The 12,550-nt window shown below is 33.7% G+C and overlaps 1 protein-coding gene across 3 annotated transcripts in view; it reads left to right on the top strand.

Moving 5' to 3' along the window:
* LOC132163636 (uncharacterized) overlaps positions 1-6,309 on the top strand; it is an 89,282-nt gene extending 82,973 nt beyond the window's left edge. For all 3 annotated transcript variants that reach the window (XM_059574003.1, XM_059574002.1, XM_059574004.1), the window contains 2 exons: positions 4,919-4,988; positions 5,169-6,309. In XM_059574003.1, coding sequence (XP_059429986.1) covers positions 4,919-4,988; positions 5,169-5,866 — 768 coding nt within the window. In that variant the 3' untranslated portion in view covers positions 5,867-6,309. The remainder of the gene's footprint in view (positions 1-4,918; positions 4,989-5,168) is intronic.
* The last annotated feature ends 6,241 nt before the right edge of the window (positions 6,310-12,550 follow it).

Genomic DNA, 12,550 nt, shown 5'->3' with positions numbered 1-12,550 from the left:
ACCTTTGCCAAAAGACAAAAGGTTTTAGCTTCAAAAGAGAAGCTGCGTTCCATAACTAGCACGCCGAACCCTAGCACACAGCATCAACTGCGCCACCGCCAGCAAATCTTATCCTGTTCAAAATTTCAAAATTTTGAACAGAGAGAACGGAGCGATTGCAAAAAAGTAAAGATTTTTTACCGGAAATTTATTAAACCTTGTGTGAATTCAATCCAATTCTAACTAAACCTTGTGTGAATTATGTTCTGATCTTTCACCAAAAATCCTTATCTAGAATTCATAAACTACCAATCCATCAAATGCCTTCTGAACTACCCAAGAAGTTAATTTTGTTCTCGGTTACTTTTCACGGCACCCAGAACAGCAGTTTATGACTCAAGTTTTCCTCATAGTTTGATTTTCCAGTAAGAAACCCTCCGCTCCCAAACTTTTGTCCACCTTTAGCATTATAAAACCCTAACTCTAGCTCTTCCTAAATCCTAAAACAAGTTGCTGTCCAGAATTTCCTACATCCTATTTGGTACACGGCATTTGTCCTGCATCACTGAATCGCAACAAAAGTAGCTTATGGAGGGTATTGAGTAAACCCTACGTCAAATTTAGGCCATAATTTTAAACCATTTTGGTACTAAAGCCTGCACCATTCCAGAATTGATATAGAACAGCAGTAATGAAAGCCGTCTAGGCTACAAAGTGTTTATTTGGTAGCAGAGTTTTAGGGTTTTGGCATAGCTAGGGTTGGTGTTTTGGTGGGAGAAGGCTGAAAAATATTAGGAAATGTAAGGTTTTTAATAGCTTAAGAGCCTGTTCGGGATTGCGATGGAAAATAGAGCTTTTGGATATAGAGCTTTTGGCAAAAGTGCTATTACTAAAAAGTTGTTTACATGTTTGGTAACTGCATGTCTTATGTGCTTTTTTGATGTTACTGATGTTTGGTAACAAAACTAAAAAAGTGGTTTTAGTTGCAAAAATGACAATAAAGGACATGTAATGATTTTTTTTAGTATAGGCTGAAAAAAAATCATTACATGTCCCACCAAATATATGTCCTTTTACATGAAATCATTACACGTTTTTCAATAAAGGCCTAAGGTTGGTAATGATTTTTTTTTTCCATTTTATACTAACCTTTTTATATAAAAATGTTTAATGTTAGCTTTCACAAGTAAAAATTATTTTGTAATGGTTTATGTAACAAAACGTCAACGTTTTCTTTCTTTGGTACTTATATGTAATAAAAAGTGATGTCAATCATTTTCTTTATTTCTTTTTTAAATTGTTTAAATTATTTAACACATAAAAAGTATTTAACCATTTTAAGTGTTAAAAAGTATTTAACACATAAAAAAGAACAACATTCAAGGAAATCCTTACAACATTTTAAATAGTTTATAACAAAACAACATTAAAAAAATAAAAATAAATAAAACATTAACAGGTCATAAGTAGATTAGCAATATGATCACGCTCAATGTTCATAGAATTTTCATTGGACATCTCTGATTGTTGTATGCTTGACTCATCTTGTGCTTCGTGATCACCTATACTGTCAGTAGGTAGTAAATCATCATCATCAGCATAAGGTTAAAACTCAGCATTCTTTATTGCGTGCTTTCTAATGAAGTTATGAAGAGCCATAGACGTCACCACGATTTTTACTTGTTTATCATAAGGAAAATTCGGCATGCAATGTAATAACTTCCACTTATTTTTCCAAACTCCAAATGTTCTTTCAATAGTGCATCTAATTGATGAATGTGCATGATTAAAAATTTCATGCATACCCCTTGGTTGGCTTCCACGACATAAGTCTGGTGGATGATACCACTCCCCTTTGTATGGCCCCATGTATCCCTTCATGTGAGGATATCTTACGTCTACCAAGTAATATTTTCCTGCAAAAAATATACGAATAACGGTCATAAAAAATATTGAAAAGTATATTTTTTCATGTATAATTCATAATTGTTATTTTTATTAAATACAAACCTCTAGGTGGGTGTGGAAATCGTAATTCTTCCTTTCGAATAGCTTCCAAAAAAATACGTGTATCATATGCTATACATTCCCATCCAGCCCAAACAAAGGTGAGACACATATGAAAATCACAAACAGCCATAACATTCTGAGTAGGAGTACTTTTTCTACCAATATATGGTATTTGTTTTGATGGAGAAATTTTAACTGGCACATGGGTTTCATCAATGGCTCCAATACAATCTTTGAAGTATGGCCAATACCGCTCATCATCACGAATTTTGCTTGGAGCACCCGTAAACTCCCTATCAATAGGATTAATAATGTCAATCGTCATTCTCGAAACGGCCATTAAAACACTAGCAAAATGTCTACTAATTGTTTCTCCTGAATGTTGAAACATTTCTTGCACTATTCTATTCCCAAAACCATTGGCCTAAAGTATTCAAAAACATAGCCACCAACTCTTCAACAGTTAATTTCCTAGTACCTCTTGAATGATATCTTTCCTTCAACTCTTTACACAAGTAAATGAATACGTGTATTTCCATTCTGAAATTTTGTTTGCACCTATCAGGATTACCTTGTAAAATTTTCATAACCCACTTATAATATGTTTGAGAAGAGGTCCTACATGGTTCCTTTGCAATATATGGCTTATAATAGTTCTCAACAAATTTTACTGCTGCAGCTGCTAGAATAAAAACATCATTTTCATTTTCATTTTCCTCTTCACCATAATCACTATCACTTGTATCATCTTGAGTGCTATAATCACTATTATCCATGTCTGTAAGGAGAAAAAATAAAGAAATAAACACAAAATAAATATATAAGCACCCATAAAAATAAGAAAAAGAGATAAAAATAAATAAATAAAATTCAAATAAATCCTTATAGCTTTTCAAATAGTTCATAACAAAACAACATTAAAAAATAACAACATTATTCCATGTTACAACGATTAATTTCTCTATTTCCTATTTACTTGATAAATTCAATCTGCAACCATGGCTCTTTAATAGTCACAAACATCTCTATATGTGATCTCTTAAGAAATACCTCTGTTGCAAACTTAAGGATGTTAATGTCATTTTCTCTTTCAGCAATCCCTCAAACAACTTCCATAACCTCTTCAATATTACATCCAGGTTTATCGTAGCTCTTAGATGTCACTGTATTCTTACTTTCTATTACATCACAAATACGACTCAAATGTTGACTAACGATTTGAACTCATTTCTTTATTTTCTTACATTGAACCGCAAGACCAAACTTCTTATTTTTTTTATCCCGCGTATCTAAATCAGCAGGAATATCATCAATGCCATGTGTATTGAGATTTGGTTCATCATCCAAAACATCTAAACCTTCTACAACATTGTCATCTTCAGTAAGCATTACGGCTGCAGCATTTATGCCACTAATATCATTAGGAACCAACCCTATGGATGGTGCCCAAGATCCCTCCCCGATGGCAATTATATCTCTAAACAATATTTCCACCTTCATAGCATAAGCCAAACCTGTCGTGCGAAACTTGGTTGCTTCTGGAACTTCTTGTATTTAGGTATTTGTAAAAATCAATAATAAAACATTTTTTAAATCCTTTAAACAAATAAGTACAAATATTGTACCTGCAATTTTTTTCCCACCAATCATTGGGCGCATCAATTGTCTTTTTCACTGGATCCCATCCAAGGCCAATTTCCTTGCCTATCAATCTTTTCCAAATGTTCCACTCTTGTTTCAAACTATCCCACTTGTTCTTTAGTTGTTTATAGCAATATTGTTTTCCAGTTTTTTCATTAAATTAATCTATCACATTTTTTCATCCTGTCCTATTGAATTGTGTTCCTGGGCGGTTACCAGCATGAATCTCAGTAATACATATGTCAAGATAATCTTCTAGCATTTTTTCAGTCCAAACTACTTTCTTTATTTGAGTATCTGTAATAGCAGCAACGTTGCTTTTGACCTTTTTTACTCATGTTTGTCACACAATAAATAAGCTGATAAAATTATAAATAAAAAAGTATGTTAAACACTATTAACAATTAAAAATTTGTTTCAAGTGATCAACGGATAGAATGCAAAAATTCATATTTACATGAATAATATGCATATCCATCAAACAAAAGGGCAACAGCAAAAAATAATGGAATCAAATTTCTGCAATAAGAATAGCATTAAATAGTTCGCATGAACTAATTGTTTCTCCCCCATCATAAGCTTTATATATATACACACATTGGTCATCCTTATATACAGGTATCTAATGCTTAAATCTAATAGGATTTAGACTCCATTTGGTTTTCAATACTAAACCTGACTAAATATCTAGTGAAAGCTACAAATAATAACCTAATAACATAGAAATCCAAAACAAGACCAATGGACCAAAAGTATAGTCTATGTCCATAAATGTTAAAATTACAGAAAACCCGACTCTTAAAACTAGAGAAAACCTCAGTAATATGAAATCATAGCATAAAGAAACTTGAAACTAAGACTTGGTAGCAACAAAAGTATCCTATGGAGGGAATTAATTAGGCCTTACATCAAATTTAGACTATAATCTTAAATCATTTTGGTATTCAAGTTTGCTTTTTCAGGAGCTTTTCGCTTCCTGCATTAGAAACAAAAGTCAAAATTGACATGGTGCAAATGAGCAAGTTGCAAGGGCCGGGGTTGCATGTACACAAGAACTACTACAGGAAATTGAGTTCCTATACACTCTTATGAGAATGGCCTATACATTAGGAGTTTGAACTTGATAAGTTATGCACGGTGTGCTTTCCAATGTTGAGATTATTAAATCTTCAAATAACTTGAACAAATACATGTTATCATATGCTTCTTCTTCAAATGAGAATACATGCACTATATTATTTGTGTCTTATTGATGTTTATTGAATTGAGTTTATCCTGTTAATTCCAGGGACTCACTGGTCTTCTCCAATCACCAATTAAAGGAGCTGAGAAACATGGCCTTCCGGGTGTCCTCTCAGGTAATGGACTACTAGGATGCTGTAATCTCTGTGCAACATATAAACACTACCACAATTACCCTTAAAATCATGAGCATCTTAAGGGGTCAATGACAAAGATATAATCACTCGAGTTGCAGAGATGATTGGTGTTACCCTCAGCATTGACGGTGCTTTCTTGCTGTGTATCTCTTGGTGCAGGAATAGCTTTAGGAGTTACAGGACTTTTGGCGAAACCAGCAGCTAGTATCCTTGAAGTTACTGGAAAAACTGCACAAAGTATCAGAAACAGAAGTAGGCTATATCAAACGGGGCCACAGCGGTTTAGGACCCGGCTTCCAAGGCCTCTAAGCAAGGAATTTCCCCTAAGACCTTACTCTTGGGAAGAAGCAGTTGGAACATCAGTACTTGTGGAAGCTGATAATGGCTCGAAGCTCAAGGATGAGGTCTTAGTCATGTGCAAAGCACTTAAACAAGCTGGTAAATTTGTCATGATCACAGAGAGATTTGTGTTGATTGTTAGTTGCCTCGGTTTGGTGGACTTGGGAAAGCCTGAATTTCAGGGCATTGCTGCTGATCCCGAATGGATGATAGAATCAGAAATTGGTTTGGAGAGTGTAATACATGCTGATACGGATCAAGGAGTGGTACATATTGTTGGAAGCAGTGCAGATACCTTATTGAGACAGAACCAGCATCATCCCAGAAAAAGCAGTGGAATGAAGACTGTGCGATGGAACAATCCTCCTACTACTGTTCCACTTTTTCAGACGAACTTGGAACTGGCAAGGGAGGAAGATGCAGAAAACTTGTTACAGATTTTGTTGTCTACCTTTGAACTTGGGAAAGAGCGAGGCTGGGGCTGTGGGCATCTTCTGCATCAAAGTAATATCAAGTAGCTTAGAAGTGGCGCGCATGCAAGTACTTGCTCCTATGAAAGATCGGTTCATCACAAGCCCTGGCAGCTGCTACTGCACTTGGCATTGTCCCCTACCAAAGCAATGGGCAAAGAGCCTTTAACATCGTTTTGATAAATAGGTCCTTTGGACTGCCATAATGGAAATGCAGATACAATTGTGCCATTACCAATACACCCATTGGGTATTTTCCCCTTGTAAAATGCATTTATTGTGCACGGTATGTATAGTGGCTACTTTTTGTCTTTTTTTATCATTTTCTTTTTTATTTAGTAGCCTCGTTTTATTGGCTCCAAAAATCATTATGTATAGTATCACTATGAACTTTGGGCGTTTCTCAATCCCCTTATACATGTAAATATACTTTTGATGGAAGCACAAAATCCACTAGTGTTTGTCGGTAACTAAATTTTTTTTTTTTTTTTTTCTTCTAAGCTTCGGTAGCTAAATTTAATTGGTAAAAGAAGTTATTTATGGGGGGTGTGGGGTGCAAATTTTAGCCTTCTGACCATTGATTTGCTGACAACACAATTTCAAACCATGAAGATCGTAATCATACGACAAGCGGAGGTGGGGTCGAATGTGATTTAAAGATTCCGACTTGACTCAACCGCTCTTTTTAATAGTTAAGTAAAGGGTTTCTATTTCATCAACAAAATCCTTGTGTTGATTGTTTGATGAGTTTTCTTTGTGGTTGAAGTGTTTATTAGCTGCTGCTGAATTTTATATTATTTTGGGGTCATATTCTTATCCAATCATAGAGCCTCGACTCATAATTGGTTGAAGACCGGTTGACCAAGGGTTAGAGTAGAAAGCTTTGATTGACACCGGTCATCAAAATATAATACAAATCACTCCTAATTGTTTAGGAAAAATTAAGGCCTACGCTTAATCAAATATGGCATAAAGATCATTTCTATCATCTCCTTACTAATAGATTTGCCACCTTCCCACATGGATTTGAGTTAGGCATGGTCTAACTCCTCAAAAATGAAATGAATCATGTCCTTCATAATGATCAGATGGCTCCCTGGGTGATGTGGGTTTTTTATGTGAAAAAATATTAATAATAAAATAATCACTCACAATAGGACGAATCCTTGTATAATAAAGCTATATTGAGGGTGTCGAACCTCAAGGACTGCAAAGGTGTTATTATTAAGCTTGTCAAGATTAAATATAACTCAATAGAAAAAAGATTGAATTGTTTTGTTTTTATAAAATAAATGCATAAAAGTAAAAATAGTAGTGATGAAAGAAGAATAGGGGTTGATTTCACTGCTAACTGCATAATAATCGTTAATCATAAATTAACAAGAGAAAAATTTTTACGTCACCATGAAAATTTTAAAAAAAATAATAATAAAAAAAAAATTAATTTTTTTTAAATAATGTTAATTAAAATTAAGGGTAAGAGATAATTCACATGATATTTATCTTATAATTAATTAATAATGTGATATTTATCTTTTAATTAATTAGTAATTTAACATTTTAAGATAATATATATTTCACATTTTAACGCCAAATCCTAATGGAAGGAGATATTACGTCAAATTATATGTTCGATGAGTAAAATATTAAATATGTTTTTATTATTAAAATATTAACTACAAATTTAAAGTTAATACATTTTTAGTATAAAAGATCATTAAGGTGATATTTATCTTATAATTAATTATTAGCTTAAATTTTTAAGATATGTAGTAATTTAACATTTTAACGCCAAACCCAAATGGAGGGGGATATTGCATCAAATTCGATGTTCGATGGGTGTAATATTCTTGAACTTGTCACTATTGATATAACTAATATATAAAGATAATACAAAATCCAAAGAGTTTAATAAATCATTTGATTGCATTACGATCAATCAGACTAATATTGTACTCGTATCAATCGGAATTGATCTTATCAGATGTTCAATTGAACATTCAATCATGTCAAGTTCTATTGATTGTATCCCGATCAATATAACTAATGCACTACTATAATATAAAATGCTTAGAGTTCAATTCAATGTTCGATCGAACATTTAATTTGTTTAAAGTTTGATCAATCATTTGATCTTATCATGATCGATCGAATAAATGCACTAGCTAGGACCAATCGGATGTCTGATCAAAGATTCAATTTCAATTGTTTCAATCATTTGATCCTATCACGATCAATCAAACTAATTCATTATGATTGATCGGATATTCAATCAAACATTCAATTTCAATTTTTTCAAGTTTGATCGATCATTTGATCATATCACAATCGATCGAACAAATGCACTAGGATCAATTAGATGTTTGAACGAACCTTTAATTTCAATTGTTTCAATTTTGATCATCACTTGATCCTATCGCTATCAATCAAACTAGTTCACAAGGATCGATCGGATGTTCGATTGAACCTTCAATTTGTTTCAAGTTTGATCGATCATTTGATCTTATCACGATCAATCGAACTAATTCACTAAGATCGATCGGATGTTAAATCGAATATTCAATTTGTGCCAAGTTTGTTGCGTGACTACAATAAATTTAAATTAATTTATTTTTTTCATTTTTTAAAATTAATTTTAATTTCAAATTAAGAGAAAAATGTATAATTTTATAAAAGTTATGAGGGTATAAAGGACATTTTGTCATTTTTAGATGTTCAATTGAACCTATAATCTTCTTTTTTTATTTTGTTTTATTTTTCTACAAGAGCATTAGCGTCCACTTTGAAAGTAGACGCTATTGATCCATCATCAACGTCCACTCTATGTGGACGCTATTGATCTTGTAGTTTTATTATTATTATTATTTTTTTTTCTACAAGAGCATTAGCGTCCACTAAATTGGACGCTAATGACATATCTTCAGTGTCCACTTTCATTGATCCATCTTCAGCGTCCACTTTGTGTGGACGCTGTTGATAATTGTAGTTTTATTTTTTTTATTTTTTTCTACAAGATCAACAACGTCCACAGAGAGTGGACGCTAATGACATATCTTCAGCGTACACTTTTATTGATCCATCATCAGCGTCCACAGAGAGTGGAAGCTGTTGATCTTGTAGTTTTTTTTTTTTGGCAAGATCAACAACGTCCACAGAGAGTGGACGCTAATGACATATCTTCAGCGTCCACTTTCTATTGATCCATCACCAGTGTCCACTCTATGTGGACGCTGTTGATCTTGTAGTTTTATTTGTTTTTTATTTTTTTATTTTTCTACAAGACCATTAGACGGTAATGACATATCTTCAGCGTCCACTTTGAAAATGGACACTATTGATCCATCTTCAGCGTCCACTTTGTGTGGACGCTGTTGATATTGTAGTTTTATTTTTTTATTTTTTTATTTATTTTTTCTACAAGATCAACAACGTCCACAGAGAATGGACGCTAATGACATATCTTCAATGTCCACTCTAAAAGTGGACGCTATTAATCCCTCATCATAGTCCACTTTGTTAATCTTGTAGTTTTATTTATTTATTTATTATTGATAATAGGACATCAACGTCAACTTTGAGAGGACACTATTGAGCTTCTAGTTTCAAATTTTATTTTTTAGATTTTTTTATTGTTATATAGGACTACTAGCGTCCACTTATAGTGGACGCTGATGGTTTATTATCAACGTTTACTTTTGTCAATGCTAATAGTTATTTTGTCGGCCCTACTTGTTTTCCCGCCTTTGGTATAATTTCCGCCGGTATATTAGCGTCGACATATTAGCGCCTACTATAAGGTGGACGCTAATACTAATCATTTGGGTCGACTATTAGTGTCCACTGCAATGTGGACGCTAATAATCACCTATTAGCGTCGACTTTTGAAAGTGGACGCTGATGGGTGATCATTAGCGTCCACTTTGCTGTCGCCCCTAATGTGTCGCCGTTGATGAGTAGATTTCTTGTAGAGTTAAAAGATTTGAGCGCTTTTATTATTCATCTATGTCTACACCATATGATTCAATAATACTCTTGGTTAAGAATCATGGTGATGGTGTTTTTGCAGGAAAAATATGCACAAATCATTGGTAGCTTAATGTTTTGACAAACTGTATATGCCTTGGTATTACATATATTGGTAGTAAATTGAGTAGATATACTCATAATCATGGTATTGAGCCATTGTGATGCTATCTCTAAATTGTTGAAATTCTTAAAGGGCACAATTAATTTTGATTTGTCATATTGTGATTATCCTGCTATATTGAAAGGATATTGTGATGCAATTGTATTATTGATTTAGATGAGCAAAGTCTACTAATAGCTATTATGTGTTTACTCTAGTTGGAGGAACTATCTCTTGAAAGTCCTCAAAAAGATTTGCATAACAAGATTTACTATGGAGTTAGAGTTAATTGCCTTGGAGAAGGCATGGATGGCGAAAGAACCTATAGGTTAATTTATTTAATTTGTCTTTATATGCTAACATAGTTAGATCTATGTGTTTATTGTGATTGTCAGGTTGCCAAAGCTTGAGCAAATAATTTATAATGAGAAAGTGCACAACATAGTGAGGCAGCTTATTGAGACCGGTATATGTCCATGGACTTTATGAGGTCATAAAAGAATTCTACAAATTCTTTGACCATGCCACTAGTAAGAAGGCTAGTGAGAAAAGCATCGGGGGGATAGGACTGATACCCAAATTATGACACTATGATTGATAACCAACCTCTATGATTAGAGATTCCATGAATGAGGTTTAATGGGAAACGAAGTCACAAGTGAAATGAGGTATGGTACTGTCAATTTATGTTTATTAACTTTGAGAAGATTAGTGATGAGTCCATCTCTATGGTGTAAGACAATACAAGATGCAAAGTGATTAAGGGTGAGCTTAAAGCTCTTAATAGGTTCATAGTCCCTACCTGTTGGGATATGGTGTTCCCTGCACACACTCTTGATGGATACCACCTTATGTGAGTGTGGAGGTGGTGCCGCCTCCTATGAGACTTCGGCAAGTTTCTAGAGCACTCACGCAACCTAGGGGCGCATGACCTGTATAAGGCGCCAACCCGCTATAGAACAACCGAAATTTTTTGATTTAATTTTTTTAAGAAAGTTATGTGGGTGATAAGTTCGGTCAAACTGTAAATTTGGTTAAAATAGTTTAACTCTACCACGATTCATTAAGTTCCTACTTATTTATCATAGGTGCGGTTAAAACCTTCGGTGACCACATCGATGCATACTTTCAATCTCATCTTATTCTAATGTTTGTAACATGTGGGGGATTGTTGTAATGTGTTACAAACATAAATTTTTCAGCCATTAATTTATTAGTACTTATTATATTTTTTTACCTTTTGGGTCTTAAACCAGATTTATGATGAAATAAAATTAACTTTTAATTGGTTTTGACCGTTAAAAGGGTTTTGACTCTTATTAACAAGGTTTTATGGTTTTGACCGTTAATGGTTATTAATAGTGTTTTTTATGGTTTTTGATTCATAACATTTTATGACCGTTAAAGTCATTATTTTTATTATTTATGATCACCTTTAGAAAACTACCAACCCACTTGTTTATAAGTTCAGTTCACGCCTTCACGGTCACCCAAGTGGAAGAAGAAAAGAATCATTTCTTTGGCTTTGCTCCAGGAAACATATAATGTGCTGTGAGATCACTTCTTTCTTTCCAATACATATAGCTTTAACACTTGTTTCGAGAGAAAAAGCCATAGCTATATTATTAGCCTTTTCTATAAGAAAATATTTGATGTCCCTTATCCATTTTGACGATTGAGTTGTTCTATTACTCTTTATTATTAAAAGTGCGTCCTTAACGAAGGTAGACATTATAGTTTAATCTTGGGAGGTTGCATGTCAAAGGATCCGATCACACCAAGTTATATGCTTCGGAAGGTATGAATCAACCTTTAAGGACAACGCTCTTGCGTGATTCTATAACATATTGTAAGATCTTTCTATACTTTAATTTTCATCTATTTTATTTTATTTATTTTATTGTTAATTTTCATATTATAATTATTTTATATCAATGTGAATTTGTGCACCATCCAAAATTATTTTCAACACTTTCAAAACTATGCTCTTCCATTCCAACAAATATAATTGACTTGAAGCGTGAAAAGAAAACAGGCCGCTTCAGGGATTCACCAGACACAAGTGTTGCAAAATTGCATTTCGTACGATGTTTCCATGCGATAAAAAGGACAGAAGAGCTCCTTGCATTTTTCCTGTTAAAAGAGATGTCATGCTTCATAAACAATCAATTTTATTTCAATCAAGCATGCCGGTGGTGGTTCTTCACAAGGGAAGAAGTGAGAAGCCCTTGGTGCATATGCACCAAAAACCAATCTACCGGTTAGGTAGAATGTTTCGACTCTAGATGCATTAAATTAAAATTTTGAAAAAGTCCTATATATAGACAAATAAGACAATAACCTGCAGAGGAGAATAAGAAAAAACAGAGATTTCGAATCTACCGGTGAAGTAAAGAGTATTTACGCTCGTAAATCAGATTTAATTAGGTCCAACTGCATAAGCCCAATTAGTAGATGTAAATGTTCTATAGTTTAGGCCCAATGAAAATTTAGCCCAATTGGTAGTAGTAATTGTACCACTAGTATTTACATGGTTGGTGCCGCCAAGGCCCAGGCCCAGGCCCCAGAGATGTCAGCGTGCGTGAAGGGCTTCCAAGGAAAGGGCG

The sequence above is a fragment of the Corylus avellana genome, chromosome ca10, assembly GCF_901000735.1.
Source record: "Corylus avellana chromosome ca10, CavTom2PMs-1.0".
NCBI classification, from domain to species: domain Eukaryota; kingdom Viridiplantae; phylum Streptophyta; class Magnoliopsida; order Fagales; family Betulaceae; genus Corylus; species Corylus avellana.
Note: the sequence above shows the minus strand (reverse complement) of the source record. Positions and strands in the feature narration are given on the sequence as shown.